General features: G+C 49.3%; 1 protein-coding gene across 1 annotated transcript; it reads left to right on the forward strand.

Moving 5' to 3' along the window:
• Positions 1 to 15,710: 15,710 nt before the first annotated feature.
• On the forward strand, positions 15,711 to 16,520 carry LOC139833870 (uncharacterized). Its single transcript, XM_071824230.1, has one exon. The coding sequence runs from the start codon at positions 15,711 to 15,713 to the stop codon at positions 16,518 to 16,520; it is 810 nt and encodes a 269-aa protein (XP_071680331.1).
• The last annotated feature ends 785 nt before the right edge of the window (positions 16,521 to 17,305 follow it).

Below are 17,305 nucleotides of genomic sequence, written 5' to 3' on the forward strand. Positions count from 1 at the left end.
CTCAAGAGAGACACAGCTGTGGAATCAGAACAAGCCATCAGAAAATAACAGATTTTCCTCTCCTTATCCTAGGAACCAAAATTTCAGCATCCGGCCTGTAGTGTAAATTACAGCAGTTGCCACCGCCAAATTCAAAATACCAGTTCGTTGATCCGTCCGTAGCTCGTTGCCCTTTTTCTTTCCTTTCGCCGCTTTTCTGGGGGAATCCTATACACCGACCAGGTCGGTGCCTACCAGGCACCGCACACCCTGGTCGGGTATTGGGCCTGGCCCATTTCACCTTCTTCCTTTTTTCGTTTTTTGTTTTTGTTTTTTTGTTTTTTTTTGTTTTCTTTTCTTTTTTGTTTAATTTTTTGTTGTACAAAATCGAAAAAGTTTATATCTGAAAATAGTTCAAATTTTAAAAGTGTTCAAAATGAAAAATGTTCAAAGCTAAAAATTGTTCTTATCCGAAAAATGTTCATCATCGAAAAATGTTCAAATTTAAAATATGTTCATTTGAAAAATAGAATAATGTACAAATTAAAAAAATGTTCAAACTAAAAAATGTTCAAGCTAAAAAAAAATTAAAATTTAAAAATTGTTCAAACTAAAAATATTATTTTAAAATTTGTTCAAATTTTAAAAAATGTTTATTTTAAAATTTCTTCAAATTAAAAATGTTCATCTTAAAATTTGTACATATTTTTTTAAAAATATTTTTTTAAAAAGGAGATATTTTTGAAAAATGTTCAGATTAAAAAATATATTTTTTACAAAAAATGTTCAAACTCGAAAATTGTTCAAGTATGAAAATTTTAAAATTCGAAAATTGTTCAAAATATAAAAAATCAAATTTAAAAATCGTTCAAATTTTAAAAATGTTCAAGGTTTGGAATCAGTAGACAAACTTAATTTCTGTGCAGAATTAGTCTATCATGCTCACCGAATAAATCTGTAGCCAAACAAATATAACGCCGATCGAACGAAATGCAAACAGAACAAGCCTGATTACAGATAACATTTTTGGGCCAAGCCCATGTACGCTCGCCCGGAGGTGTGCGGCACCTACGCTGTGCCGACCAGGTCGGTGTTAGGAGCCCCTTTTCTGCGAGCCTGCGACTCCTAGCAAGCGGCACTACTGGGCCATTTTAGTACCGAAATTACAGTTATGGGCCACGAGCCTAAGCTAAAAATGATAGCTTACTCTTATGCATGGGCCGCGAGCTTTCGCTTTACTCTCGACGTCCGCTCTGGCCTAAAGCTCTACATGAATCACCTGTGATAACGCAAGCACAAGAGTATTTGTGTTGAATAATCCCACCTTGCTCCCTTATACCGATTCTCACCGGTAGGTGAGTGTTTGTGATCATGAGCAAGCCACCTTCGAAAGTACGTAACAAACAGCAGCCCCATTGATTGCACGCTGGCTTGACGATGAACTGCGCCCTCGAAATCAGGGAAAGCACCGGCTGTTAGGAAAAAGAGAGGATCTCTAAAGAGGGTTGTGTGTATGGAGGAAAAATTGCCACTGCGACTCGACTCAAAGACCGGCTCGCTAGCTAAACGGCACCTATAAAAAGGATAAGTTCCAAAACAACATCATTTTTTAATCAACATTGGAGAAAAATAACGTACACATAATAATAATCTATTATTACTTGATAAATCTTTTTTTATCAGCTCCGCCACACCAAGTGTGAAGGGACAAGGGTGATAACCATCATACAAAGGGCCTGGCGGCGGCGGGGGCGGGGCCAACGCCGCTGCTCCATAAAGGGCATGGCACGACTTTGCCTGGAAGCGTGGGGTGCCAGATCGCTGCCGTGGGCCAGGTGGAGGAGGCGTTTCGGCGCAGTTGTGTGCGTTTGCGTCTATGTCTACGGCGGCGCCAACGCCGGAGAAGAGCTTGGCACTGCCACCCATGTGCAGCCCACCTCGTTTGACTGGTCCAGGGCTGGGTCAGGAGGGGCCACAGAAAGTGGCTGCGCCCACAGCTGTCGCTTTGCCTTTGCGACCGACTTTTGGTCAGCGCGGAGGAAAAGATAGGGCGGCGCAGTTCTCGGGGCCCAGGCAGGTCCAGAAAGAGCTGTTGGGTAAGCCTGTCGTGGCAGTTCGCGACTCGCCGCAGGCTAGAGCGGAGAAGGGTCGTGTCCACAGGCAGGAGCTGGGGCCAGTGGTGGTGGAGGCTACTTCGCTGGGTGTGGCCAACGTGGCGGAGCGGGAGAGGGAAGGTTGCGGTACGGATGATACGTCCATTTTGCATCACTATTTTATATCATAATTTATTGTTATTCATTGATATATTTCCTATTTAGAGATGATACTTATGTTATTTCACCTATTTTGCATGTTTCATGATTATTGGAGAATCACTCACCGGAGTCAGGATTCTGCTGGAAAAAGCACCGTCAGAATGCATATTTCTGAAGATCAACAATTGACGGAAATTACACCGAAGGTCTTATTTCTCCAGAAGAAGGAGCCAGCCAAAAGGAGGGGCCGAGGAGGGCCGCCATGGGCCCCCCATAGGCCGGCGCGGGCTCCACCCTGGTCGCGCCGCCTTGTGGGGAGGGGGCCCACAGCCCCCCTCGGCCGCCTCTCTTTCCCGTACTTCATCTACCCGAAAACGTAAGGTACGGGGAATAATCGCGAGGAGACACAGCCGCCTCTGCGGGGCGGAAAACGCCAGAGAGAAAAGAGCTCTCCGGCAGGCTGAAATCCTTCGGGGAAATTCCCTCCCGGAGGGGGAAATCGACGCCATCGTCACCGTCATCGAGCTGGACTTCATTGGGAACATCATCACCATCATCTCCACCACCGTCACCGTCATCTCTACCGCTGCACCTCGTAACCGCTGTAACATCTAGGGTTGAATCTTGATTATTTCATAGGGGAAACTCTCCCGGTATTGATTACTCCTTGTTATTGATGCTATTGAGTGAAACCATTGAACCAAGGTTTATGTTCAGATTGTTATTCATCATCATATCACCTCTGATCATGTTCCATATGATGTCTCGTGAGTAGTTCGTTTAGTTCTTGAGGACATGGGTGAAGTCTAAATGTTAGTAGTGAACTATGTTGAGTAATATTCATGTTATCACCAGAATTTGACCGGATCAGAGGTGGGCCGCGATCAAGGTTGGGCTTGAAGAATATACATGGAAGAAATACGTGAATCGGCCTTGTACACGAAGTTTGGGCAGTTTGCCCTTGTATCTGTAAATATAATAGGATACGTGTCGGTTAGTTAGAGTTTGGCTCGTGCACGATTGGGATTATTCCCACGTTAGAAAGTCTACGGACTATAAATATGTATCTAGGGTTATCAAGAAAGACAACAATCACGTTCATCACAAACCAATCTTGGCGCATCGCCGACCCCTTGTTTCGAGGGTTTCTTCCGGGTAAGCATCATGCTGCCTAGATTGCGATCTAGGCAGTATACGTTTATTCGTTATCCATGCGTTGCTCGTGCTGAAGCCTTTTTGATGGCAAGCAACGTAGTTATCATAGATGTGTTAGGGTTAGCATTGCTTTACCGTGCTACATGTTTTCGTCCATGCAACCCTTAGACGTCTAGCCGTCCTTACACATTTCTTAGGTGTAAGGGCGGCACCTTGCTTGATCATTATTAAGTAGATTCGATCCGTTATGATCGCTCCTTGGTTCTTCAAGGATTAGTTTAATATCTGCATGGTTAGGCCTTACAAACGGGTTGAAGGATCCAGTAGCACGTAGGGTGTAGTTTGCTAACCCTAGACAAGATGTTCCGGGGATCAACTTAATGTTGGTTTTTAGGCCTTGTCTAGGGTCGGTTTATTATCACCGTGCGTGGCTGCCAGGCTCAATCACGAGTAGGATGTTCCGATTATGCGGTGAAAACCCTAGATCGTCGTATGTCGTTTTAGCTTTGTTTTGATCAAGCAGGACCACCATGCAATCGTAAACCCCATACGAGTCATGGGTGGATCGGCTCCTTGAGCCGATTCACGGGATAACCTGAGAGCCGATCGAGGCTCGTATTTAATGTTTACGTGTATGCCATGCAGGAAATTAAGCGAAGCAAATCCATCACCTTCCTGATCAGGTATAGATCAGGTGGCACGCCCTTGCACCAGCATCGGGACGTGCGTACCAGGAGCTTTGCGGGCCGTCGCTCGGAGGGACCAGGGCCAGCCGCAGCCCTAAGGTTGTTCCCGGCTCTTCGTGTTGCCAGCCGTAGCTCGCCGGTGGGTTTCGGACGCCAACACATTCTGGCACGCCCGGTGGGACAGTCTTCGACATCAACTGCGTCGCCATCTACATCTGAGATAGCGGAAGGTACTCCAGTCACGTACGAGGATCTGCCCGAGGAGCTCAAGAAGAAGTATGACGACGTCAAAGCTATCCTCGAAGCCGACCTCATCGGCTCTTTCCACAGGACCCGCTCACACGGCATCAGGTGGAGAGGGTTCACACCTGAAGGCGCGCTCGATGGAGTGGACCTGTCCACCCCTTCAGAAGAACGCACCAGGTCCTTGCGTCAGGAGATCAATTTCATGGTAGCTCATTCGCTACACCGCCATTCTGAGAGCCTGGTGAACACTTTGGAGCGTGTCGCCCTTCGGGTGCTCCATGAAATCTTGAGGCATCAGTACTCTCCGTCAGGGCCTGCTCTAGGGACTCACCAAGGAGAGCTGCCACTCCAGAGCCGACCACCGCTGCCGTTCGCGCTGGCAGCACCAGAGGTGCTGAGTACACCGGCATTTGTCGTCTACAAGATCGGTGGCGATCCTAGCGATTACCAGTTCTTGTATGAGGCGCCTAAGGAGATCCCTCACGGGTACACGTGCACATACGTGCCAGACGATGGCCCGGGCACTCATGAACCAGGCTGCAACAGCAGGGACTTCTGGAACAGCAGGAGGAGCTTCTGGATCAGATCTTGAGAAGCAGACGTGGCTAGCTAAGTACGCCACTCCGACGAACGTCCAGAGCTCAACTCCCACAGCTAGCTCAGATCTTGAGAAGCAAGCGTGGCTGGCTAAGTATGCCACGCCCGCGAATCTTCAGAACTCCACTCCTGCAGCTAGCAATGCGGATCAGATCAGCACGATCTTGAGAGACCAGTTCGGCATGGTGCCGAAAAGGAGGGCAATCGGCTATTCCAAGCCGTACCCCAACGACTACGATTTGATCCCACTACCACCCAAATATTGGCTCCCTGAATTCTCCAAGTTTAGTGGGTCAGATGGCTCCAGCTCTATCGAGCATGTAAGCCGATATTTGGCGCAGCTGGGCACGATCTCAGCTGCAGATGCACTACGCGTGAGGTTCTTCGCACAGTCCCTCACATGATCGGCTTTTGGGTGGTACACATCACTGCCACCAGATTCGATCCGGACTTGGAAGCAGTTGGAGGAACAATTCCACATGCAGTATCACTCAGAAGCTTCCGAGGCTGGCATTGCCGATCTAGCACAAGCACGTCAGAAGCGCGGGGAAACAGTGTCAGAGTACATCCAGCGCTTCAGGACCGTTAGGAACCGATGCTATTCGGCTCGTTTGACTGAAAAAGAAGCAGTCGAGTTGGCGGTGGTGGGTCTCGCATCACCAATCAAGGATATGGCTTCCCAAGCAGACTACCCTTCACTGGCGCACATGGTTCAGAAACTGTCATTATATGAACAGCGCCACCCAGAGCTGTACCAGGACAAATTCAAGCGTGCAGTAGTCCTGGTTGAGACAGAGGAAGATGAAGGGTCTGCAGGAGATCAAGAGGTAGCAGTGGCTGAATGGACTCGGGGGGCAACCCCCGTGTCCTGCAAGTGGGTTAAGCCACAAGGTCCGCCCAGAGGGTTTGATTTTGACGTAACTAAAGCTGAGCAAATTTTCGACCTCTTACTTAAGGAGAAGCAGCTGAAGTTACCCGAAGGCCTCAAAATCCCCACGGTACAGGAGCTGAACGGAAAGCCATACTGCAAATGGCATAACACGTTCTCCCATACCACCAATGACTGCAGGGTGTGGCGTCAGCAGATCCAAATGGCGATAGAAAAAGGACGTCTAATTTTCAACCAGTACGCCATGAAAGTCGACACACACCCCTTTCCCGCCGTTAACACGGTGGAATACGCTTACCCCGAGGGGTGCCAGCCAGGTTTCTCGTTGAGCATTAACATGGTCGAGCCTGGGCACCACTCTGGTAAGGACAAAGGCGAGGGCAGCCGCTCTCGTAGCAAGGACAAGGAGGAAGCCGCTCCACGTGATCGGCTCCGGCACGATGGCAAACGCTACATCACAGAGGGAGAAGTAAAGAATGTGCGATATCAACGACCTCTCTCTGATCATCTCCTCAACAAATATGTAAGTCAGTACGACCAGCGCCGGCGGTACAACAGCGACGATGAAAAGGATCGTCTAGCTAGCAGTGACGCCAGGAGACATCGTCGGCATGATCGCAATGAGGAGAGATACGAGCGCCGTGCCAAGGAAAGGTCAAGAGAACAAGACGACGTGGACAAGCACTGGGACTGTCCTTTCTTCAAACACTGCTGGGATTCAGGAATGAGCCGATTGCCCACAATCGGCAACTGCCCAGAATGTAGACAGAAGAAGAAGGGTGCAACAGACGTGTTAGTGTTCAAACGTCTAGGGCCTCTCCCATCTAGGAACAAGCAAACTGAGTCCTCTCGGGAAGAAGACCTCGAGGAGTTAGGAGATGACTACGAAGAAGAAGAGGACAAGTACCACCGGCCAAGGTGGTGCCCTGACGGACTCAGCCGTTCCCAAAAGCGTAGGGTTCAGCGACTACGTGGCTTGGAGGAAGCCGAAAGGTTATACCTGCACACGCTAAGGAAGGCGCGGCCCAATCTGGCGGCGAAAATTCAACGAACCCTAGACGAAGAGGATCGACCACAAAAGATGGAGTGGCGCCCCAAGCAAAGGAAAGCCGATGATGAGACATCGGCTAGTACAAACATGGTGTTCATCCTTCCAGCGGAGTTTTGTGCTCCAGGATTAGACGAAGCACCTGTGGCACAACTTGACTGCGGCCCACAGCCGGTTATCTTTGAGAAGCCACGTGAAAGAAGCTACAGACACCTGAAGGCCCTGTACTTACGAGGTTATATCAATGGGCAGCCTGTCAATAGGATGCTGGTGGACACCGGAGCGGCAGTCAACATCATGCCATACTCCATGCTACGTCGGTTGGGACGCTCTAGCTCGGATCTGATCAAGACCAACGTTACACTGAGCGATTTCAACGGCCAAGCATCTGATGCACAAGGTGTTCTGAACGTGGATCTAACAGTAGGGAGGAAAACCATCCCTACGACGTTCTTCATTGTCGATAGCAAGAGCACTTACGCTGTCCTGCTAGGGAGAGATTGGATCCACGCCAACTGTTGCATTCCATCTACGATGCACCAATGCTTAATACAGTGGGATGGAGATGAAGTAGAAGTCGTCCATGCAGACGATACAGCCGAGGTTTCAACGGCTGGCATGAACGTTTGGGAGACGGAAGGCCAAGAGCCACTCTCAGGCATCACTTTGGACGACTGCGAGTACATCGACGTGTCAAAAAACGGGGTGAGGCTGGTCTTATCCACTGGCCTGACCGTATAACAAGAGCAAAGTCTATGAACGTACATGGGAAGGCCGATCCTTGTGATCGGCCCCAAAAAATAAAAAGTAATGATCTTGTCTCAAGCATGTCACGTAGTCATAGTGAAGCACGAACAAGATGTAAACCTCTTTTGATCAATGCAATCAAGATGGGGGCCGATTCCAGCAATCGGCCCATATTATCCTTGCCACACGTCTTCCCTGTGTTCAGTGTCGATCTAACAGGTGACGGAAAGCTAGGGTATGGGTTTACATCGGCTGATGAGCTAGAAAAAGTCGACATTGGTCCTGGGGATAAGCCACGACCAACCTTCATCAGCAAGAAGTTAGATCCACATCTCAGGAGCCAGATGATAGCTCTGTTAAAAGAGTACCCAGATTGCTTTGCATGGGATTACACAGAGATGCCTGGGTTAGACAGGAGCATCATTGAGCATCGGCTCCCTCTCAAGAAAGGATTTCGGCCATTCCAACAACGAGCACATCAGATGAAGGCCGAAATTCTCGAAGAAGTCAAGAAAGAGATCGAGAAAATGTTAGCCGCCGGGTTCATCAGGCCATGCAGGTATGCTGAATGGATCTCCAGCATTGTACCTGTGGAGAAAAAGGACGGCCGATGGCGTGTGGCTATAGATTTCCGAGATCTCAACAGAGCCACTCCAAAGGATGAATATCCAATGCCTGTGGCAGAAACATTGATCAACGCAGCTGCTGGCCACAAGGTGTTGAGTTTCATGGCTGGCAATGCCGGCTACAACCAGATTTTCATGGCCCCAGAAGATATACACAAGACTGCATTCCGAGTACCAGGATCAGTAGGCTTGTTCGAATATGTGGTCATGACTTTTGGTTTGAAGAATGCCGGTGCAACGTACCAACGAGCCATGAATTATATTTTTCATGATCTGATCGGCAAGTTGGTGGAAATCTACATCGATGACGTGGTGTTCAAGTCTGTCTCCATGGAAGGACACTTGGATGATTTGCGACGCATCCTAGACCGAACTCGGAAGTTCGGACTCAGAATGAATCCAAAGAAGTGTGCTTTTGGTGTGACGGCCGGTCAGTTCCTAGGTTTTCTTGTTCATGAACGAGGGATTGAGATCGGCCTGAAAAGTCAGGAGGTAGTACGTACCATGCAGCCGCCTACCACGAAGAAGGAGCTCCAACGTCTGATCGGCAAGATCAATTTCGTCCGGCGATTCATCTCTAATCTCTCAGGACGAATTGAACCGTTCATGACATTGGTCAAGATTAAATCTGATGACGAGTTTCACTGGGGGGCAGAACAACAGTAGGCGTTTGATGAGATTAAGCGGTATCTAACAACACCGCATGTGCTAGTTTCGCCTCAGCAGGACAGGCCGTTCTATATCTACCTGTCAGTTGCTGACACGTCCATTGCTTGAGTGGTGGTGCAACTCTACGAGGGCGTTGAAAAGGTTGTATTCTACCTCAGCAGAAGGATGTTGGATGCAGAGACAAGGTATCCTGAGGTTGAGAAGTTATGCCTTTGCCTGTTCTTCACCTGCACCAAGCTCCATCACATCCTTTTGACGGCAGAAATAATCGTCATATGCAAGTCAGACGTCGTTAAGCACATGCTGTCGGCTCCTGTTTTGAAAGGCCGACTTGGTAAGTGGATGTTTGCGTTATCGGAGTTTGATCTCCGGTATCAGCCTGCAAAAGCAGTCAAGGGACAAGCGTTGGCCGATCTCATAGCTGAACGGATCAATACTAATATAACAGCACTATCTATACGTGCATGGGCTATGTTCTTCGATGGATCGGCTTGTGACGATGGTTGTGGCATCGGCATTCTGCTCGTGTCGCCTCGGGGGGCAACATACTCCTTCTCCATCAGATTATCTACCCCTTGCACAAACAATGTCGCTGAGTATGAGGCAGTACGCAAGGGACTGGAGTTGCTGCTCGAAGCCGGGGCAGAAGCGGTGGAGCTTTTTGGAGAATCAAAGTTGGTGATTTCCCAGCTCACGGACGAATACAAGTGCGAGAGTGAGTCGCTCTTCCCATATTGGATGGAATGTCGTGAGCTGATGACACATTTTCGGTACATCAATTTCAATTGGGTCCCAAGATCTCAGAATACCGACGCCAATGATCTCGTGCAAATGGCGTCAGGGTACAAGGACATACCAGATGGGTCAGAAGTTCAGGTGCAGTTCCTGGAACAGGATGATTGGAGAGCCGATATCTTCAATTACTTGAAGGATTCGGCTCGGGGGGCACCTAAACGGATAAGATACAAGGCCATGAAATATGTCCTTATAGGAGATGACATGTTCTACAAGACGTTGGAAGGGTTACTACTCAAGTGCCTGGGACCAACTGAGTCTAATCGGCTCTTACATGAGGTGCACGAAGGCGCCTGTGGAACTCACCAATCGGCTCATAAGATGAAGTGGCTGATTAGGCGATCAGGGTTTTATTGGCCCACTATACTTGAGGATTGCTTCAAGTACTACAAGGGATGCCAAGCGTGTCAGATGTTCGGGAAAATTCAGATGGTACCCGCATCAGCAATGAACCCCATCATCAAGCCTTGGCCATTCCGAGGTTGGGGCATGGATATGATCGGCAAAATCCATCCTGCGTCGAGCAAAGGCCACGAGTGGATCCTGGCCATTACAGATTACTTCACCAAATGGGTGGAGGCCATCCCTATGAAGAAGGTAAAATCAGAAGATGTTATCAAATTTGTGAAAGAACACGTCATTCATAGGTTCGGGATTCCCCAAACAATCACGACCGATGGAGGTTCGGTCTTTATTTCTAAAGAATTCAGAAAATTCTGCGATGACATGGGGATTAAGCTGGTCCGATCATCTCCATACTATGCTCAAGCCAACGGGCAAGCTGAAGCATCTAATCAGAGCCTGATCAAGCTGATCAAGAGGAAGATTGACGAGAACCCTAGGGTGTGGCATGAAACACTGTCAGAAGCTTTGTGGGCCTACCGCATGTCATGCCATGGAGCCATAAAGACTTTGCCTTACCAGCTCGTCTATGGGCAGGAAGCCGTATTGCCTTGGGAAATTACGGCTGGATCAAGACGTGTCACGTTTCAGAATGATCTAACAGCTGAAGAATACGCAGCTCTGATGAGTGACACTATTGAGGATGCAACGGAACTTAGACTTTGGTCGTTGGAAAAGATTAAAGAGAATAAAGCCAGGGTGGCTCGTGCATACAATAAGAAGGTGAGACCAAAGGAGTTCCAAGTTGGTGATCTAGTGTGGGAAGCCGTGTTGCCATTAGGAACCAAGGATAAAGCATATGGCAAATGGTCTCCTAATTGGCACGGTCCATACAAAGTCGTTCAAGCCTTGAAGGGTAATGCATACATGCTGGAGCAGCTGGACGGCGCTAAGTTCCCAGTAGCTGTCAATGGTCAGCATCTCAAGAAATATTTCCCAAGCATGTGGGATGACCAGTAAAATGGGGGCCGATTCAAGAAATCGGCCAGTAAATTTTTTTTTTATATACAAATCATAGCCGATGCGCAGACATCGACTTGAGAAATATAGATATCAGTACAGCCGATGCATGGACATCGACTTTAGAATAATGAAAAAGCCGATGCATTACCATCGACTCTAGACAGAACAAGCTCAATTGAGCAGGTTAACAGGTCAAGTTCAAGCCAGAGCCCATGGCATTTGAGATGATTTTCTCGATTGGATTTACTGAATCTGTGCGTTTGGAATTTGAGGTTGGCGTGGACACAAATTGGATCTGTTGACAGTGTGAACAGGCAACTTTTATGGCTTTAGAGCATGTTTATGGCATAAGCCGATGCCCTGCCATCGGTTCTTTGTGCATTGACTTCATTTGACAATCGGCAAAATCGACAAAGAAGCCAAATTAATTGGGGAATATTTCTTCATTAATAAAGGATTTCTTACAGAGAAAGAGCCGATTGCTCAAGGAAGGAAGAACAAAAGAAGGGCCTATTGGCCAATCTACTACTACTAGGCCTATACTAGTGGATCCTAGTCTACGGGCCGTTGCTGCCCTCGTTGTCGTCGGAGCTCTCGTCGGCGCTGCTGCCGGCGGGCTCCTCGTCACTGCTCCAGCGGCCCCCAGGGGGGGCCTCGTCATCTTGATCGTCGACGTCGTCGTCGTCGTCGTCATCATCATCTGACCCGGCGCGGAACCGCTTCGCCGGCGGGTAATCCTCGAGGGAGTCGGTGTCGTCGTCTTCCTCCTCCTCTTCCTCGGAGAAGGTGTACCCGTCCCAGGAGAACGAGTCATCCTCGCTCTCCGATTCCAGTTCCCCATCGGCGAGGAACTGGAGCTCTTCGTCTCCGCTGGTCAAGGACTTGTCGTCCTCGGACCAAACGGAGGAGGCGTGGTCCTCCTGGTCCCACTCTTCTGGGGCGCGCTTGTTGTGCGCCGCCATCTGAGCAGCCACCGGGTCCCACTCCGGTGTCGGCTCACGAGATGAGGAAGAATCGAAGAATACCGACGAGCTGGAGGAGGACGAAGAGGAGAAGTACTGGGAGGAGAGATCCGATGAGGCGGAGGAGGAAGAGGAGGAAGACATTGCTCTGGATTGGGAATTTTTGGGTGCCGATGGCCAGAACAGAGCAAGGGGATGAAGAGGCGAACTGTTCGGCGCGGTTAAATAAAGGGGATATAGTGGAGATTCAATGCCACAGCAGTTTCCGAGGAGGTGGTGCCCAAAGAAAAAAGAAAACAACAGTCAAATCACGCGGAGAAGTTGAGAAGGCAGGGCATCATGATGAAGGATACTGCGACGGTTCTGCTCTGCCACGACATGACCCGACGAAGAAAAAGCAGAGTGATTTTGGAATTATCAATTCCAAAACCAGGGGGGCATGTGTTATCACCAGAATTTGACCGGATCAGAGGTGGGCCACGATCAAGGTTGGGCTTGAAGAATATACATGGAAGAAATACGTGAACCGGCCTTGTACACGAAGTTTGGGCAGTTTGCCCTTGTATCTGTAAATATAATAGGATACGTGTCGGTTAGTTAGAGTTTGGCTCGTGCACGGTTGGGATTATTCCCACGTTAGAAAGTCTATGGACTATAAATATGTATCTAGGGTTATCAAGAAAGACAACAATCACGTTCATCACAAACCAATCTTGGCGCATCGCCGACCCCTTGTTTCGAGGGTTTCTTCCGGGTAAGCATCATGCTGCCTAGATCTCATCTTGCGATCTAGGCAGTATACATTTATTCGTTATCCATGCGTTGCTCGTGCTGAAGCCTTTTTGATGGCGAGCAACGTAGTTATCATAGATGTGTTAGGGTTAGCATTGCTTTACCGTGCTACATGTTTTCGTCCATGCAACCCTTAGACGTCTAGCCGTCCTTACACCTTTCTTAGGTGTAAGGGCGGCACCTTGCTTGATCATTATTAAGTAGATTCGATCCGTTATGATCGCTCCTTGGTTCTTCAAGGATTAGTTTAATATCTGCATGGTTAGGCCTTACAAACGGGTTGAAGGATCCAGTAGCACGTAGGGTGTAGTTTGCTAACCCTAGACAAGATGTTCCGGGGATCAACTTAATGTTGGTTTTTAGGCCTTGTCTAGGGTCGGTTTATTATCACCGTGCGTGGCTGCCAGGCTCAATCACGAGTAGGATGTTCCGATTATGCGGTGAAAACCCTCGATCGTCGTAGGTCGTTTTAGCTTTGTTTTGATCAAGCAGGACCACCATGCAATCGTAAACCCCATACGAGTCATGGGTGGATCGGCTCCTTGAGCCGATTCACGGGATAACCTGAGAGCCGATCGAGGCTCATATTTAATGTTTACGTGTATGCCATGCAGGAAATTAAGCGAAGCAAATCCATCACCTTCCTGATCAGGTATAGATCAGGTGGCACGCCCTTGCACCAGCATCGGGACGTGCGTACCAGGAGCTTTGCGGGCCGTCGCTCGGAGGGACCAGGGCCAGCCGCAGCCCTAAGGTTGTTCCCGGCTCTTCGTGTTGCCAGCCGTAGCTCGCCGGTGGGTTTCGGACGCCAACAATTCAATGGTTTGATATTTAAGTTGTGGTGTTATTCTTCTAGTGGTGTCATGTGAACGTCGACTACATGATACTTCACCTTTATGGGCCTAGGGGAATGCATATTGTATTCGTTTGCTAATTGTTGGGTTGCCGGAGTGATAGCAACCTGAACCCCCGTTGGTATATCGATGCAGGAGGGATAGCAGGATCTCAGAGTTTAAGGCTGTGGTTAGATTTATGTTAATTACTTTCTTGTATTTGCGGATGCTTGCAAGGGGTATAATCACAAGTATGTATTAGTCCTAGGAAGGGCAATGCATTAGCATAGGTTCACCCACACAACACTTATCAAAACAATGAAGATTAATCAACTATATGAAGCGAAAGCACTAGACTAAATTCCCGTGTGTCCTCAAGAATGTTTGGTCATTATAAGTAAACAAACCGGCTTATCCTTTGTGCTAAAAAGGATTGGGCCACTCGCTGCAATTATTACTCTTGCATTTTACTTACTTGTACTTTATTTATCTGCTATATCAAAACCCCCTGAATACTTGTCTGTGAGCATTTACAGTGAATCCTTCATCGAAACTGCTTGTCAACACCTTCTGCTCCTCGTTGGGTTCGACACTCTTATTTATCGAAAGTACTATGATACACCCCCTATACTTGTGGGTCATAACGGACCATGCAGGGGACCCTGTCCTATGGGAGGACACGCAAGATTCGCTGCCCGGCGCTGATCCCGAGGTGATCGTGCCACAGACGGCAGTGCTGCCGCAGCAGGAGGTGGGGTCGACAGGAGTTTTGGAGGATGGTGGAGGTTCTGGGCTGTCTCCGTTTGTGTCCTCGGCGGGACCCACAGAGCGCTCCTTGTCTGCGGATTTGGAAGAGGCTGGTGCGGGGGAAAACATGTTGATGGCTCAGGGAGGGGAGTACATCCGTATCTCCCTTACAGGCGGGCCAGATAGCATGCAGGAGGTCGAGTCGTGGCGCCAGGAGGTCACAGACTCATCGTCTACGGCAACAGGTGGAGCAAACTCTAGTATCCCGACCCAATCGTTCACGGGCCCAAACAACCAGATGCAATTGGTCCCTAGGGAGCATGTGCCACATGAGGTGCACCCTATTGGTTCGCTCGACAAGCCGCTTGAGGTGCAGGAGGAAACAACTGTTATGAGAGAGCAGTTGGAGCTGGCCAGGGTCAAGTCCTTATGTGCCTCCATCCTTAAGGCCCTGGCACCACCTCTGATGCACGAGTTGGAGAGGACCACGGGGTTGAGTGCGGATGCAGAGCCTTTCACCCCGAAACGCGTGACGATGCATTCTGCTGCCGCCCTGGTGAGCACACAAGTCAAAATGGCTTCGACGGCGGAGAGCTCGCTACTCAAGGCGCTGGGTTTCTGCCCAGAGAACCTCTTGGCTAGTGAGGACAATCTTAGACGCTTCAAGGAGTTCTTCGACTCACTGATCAGAGATGAGCACCTTAGAGTTTTGGCTGCCATCTTTGGCAAGGAGCTTCCCACAAGCTTCGAGAGAGAGGTGCACTGTGTGAGGGCAGTGTCGGCGCACTGAGGCGCAGTGTAGGATGGGTGTCCGAAGTAGTAGTTTTTCCATGGATTGCACCTTCGAGATTCTGTGCTAGAACGTTCGAGGTCTGAACGATCCAGCCAAGAGAGATGATGTGCGTGAGTTCATAGCTAGCCTTAGGTTGTGTGTGGTGTGCCTCTAGGAGACGAGGCTAGATGTAATCGACGATTTTCTTGTTATGCAATGTCTAGGACCATCGTTTGATGGTTATGTGTACTTGCCTGCGGTGGAGACGAGAGGAGGGATACTTCTAGCCTGGGATAAGTCCATTGTGGACATTGAGCGTGTGAGCTATGTCGACTATGCGGTCACGGGGGAGGTGATCCCTCGGGATAACAGTAGATGGTGAATTACCACCGTATATGGGACGCAAACAAACGAGGACAAGTTGAGTTTCCTCCGTGAGCTTGAGGAGAGGAGGAGTCTATGTCCGGGGCCGTGGCTACTCTTAGGGGACTTTAACATGATCATGTACGCGGAGGAGAAAAACAACGATCGCTTGGATAGGGGCATGATGGCGAGATTCAGGAGTTTTGCTCAGGAGCATGAGATCAAAGACCTCTACCTGCATGGGAGGAGGTTCACTTGGAGTAGCGAGAGAGCGGTGCCCACGCTTACTCGCATCGACCGGGCGTTTGCATCAGTGGACTGGGACCTCATGAACCCGGACTCTATCTTGCAGGCGCTTTCTTCCTCGGTATCAGATCATGCACCGCGACACCTTTCGCTGAGCGCGGCGTTTAGGCCAAAGAGAAGGTTCAAGTTTGAGGCCTTCTTGCTAAACCTTGAGGGCTTCGAGGAGGTACTTACTGAGGCTTGGGTCTATGACCCCAGCATTGTGGACCCTTTCAGGCGCCTGGACGCTCTGTTCCGCAATGCGGTGGAGTTCTTCCAGGCGTGGGGCGAGAGGAAAGTGGGCAATATCAAACTGAAGATTGCCATGGCCAACACCTTGATCCTAAGATTCGATGTGGCACAAGAGTCGAGAACGCTCACGCATGCGGAGGCGTGGCTGAGGAGAACGCTTAAGCTTGTGGTGTTGGGGTTGGCATCCCTAGAGCGCACGATTGCTAGGCAAAGATCGAGAATCAGGTGGTTACAAGAGGGCGACGCTAACACTAAGCTGTTCCATGCGGTGGCTAACGGGAGGAGGACCAAAAACTACATTGCCTCCGTGAGAGTAGGTGAGGAGACGGTCACAACACAAGAGAGGAAGAATGAGGTCTTCACTGAGGCTTTTGACAGGCTGATTGGGAGCATCCATAACCGGGAGTATACACTTAACCTCGAGGCCTTAAACATACTATGTAGCGAACTTGAGTGATTTGGACTCCATGTTCAAGGAGGAAGAGGTACGGAACACCATTCGAGAGATGCCAGAAGATAGGACACCGGGGCCGAATGGGTTCCCCGGCGCCTTCTACCAGAGAGCATGGCCAATCATAAATCCTGACATACTCGCTGGGCTGATGAAGCTGGGTGTGGGTGATGGGAGAGGTTTTGCCCGGCTGAACCGTGCGTTGATCACCCTCATACCTAAGAAGCCGGATGCTATGGAGACCAAGGATTTTAGGCCGATAAGCATGGTACATAGCTTTGCGAAACTGTTCTAAAAAATCACCACCAATCGTCTACGACCGAGGCTGGGAGAGATTGTGAGTATGAATCAATCCGCGTTCATCAAACACCGGAGTTTACATGATAACTTTGTGCTTGTGAGGCAAGTGGCCAGGAAGATTAACATGAGATGACATCCCAGGAGAGATGACGGTTGAGCTTTGGGGACAATGCCTAATTCTGTGGGAGGCGGTCGAACCCGTGGAGAGAGACACCTCCAGACCGGACCAAATCTCCTGGAAAGGCGCGGAGTCAGGAGCATACACGGCAAAATGCACCTATGAGATGCTCTGCCATGGGAGCGTGCGTTGGAGTATGAGCACACCGGTATGGGGCTCTTTTGCACCCATGAAATGCAAGATCTTCATATGGTTGGTCTTGAAATACCGCTTGTGGACCTCTGACAGGAGAGCGAGGCACGGGCTACAGGAGCATCCGGATGCATGTTACACATGCCTACAAGAGGAGGATAACGTTGACCATATTTTCACC

The sequence above is a fragment of the Lolium perenne genome, chromosome 7, assembly GCF_019359855.2.
Source record: "Lolium perenne isolate Kyuss_39 chromosome 7, Kyuss_2.0, whole genome shotgun sequence".
NCBI lineage: Eukaryota > Viridiplantae > Streptophyta > Magnoliopsida > Poales > Poaceae > Lolium > Lolium perenne.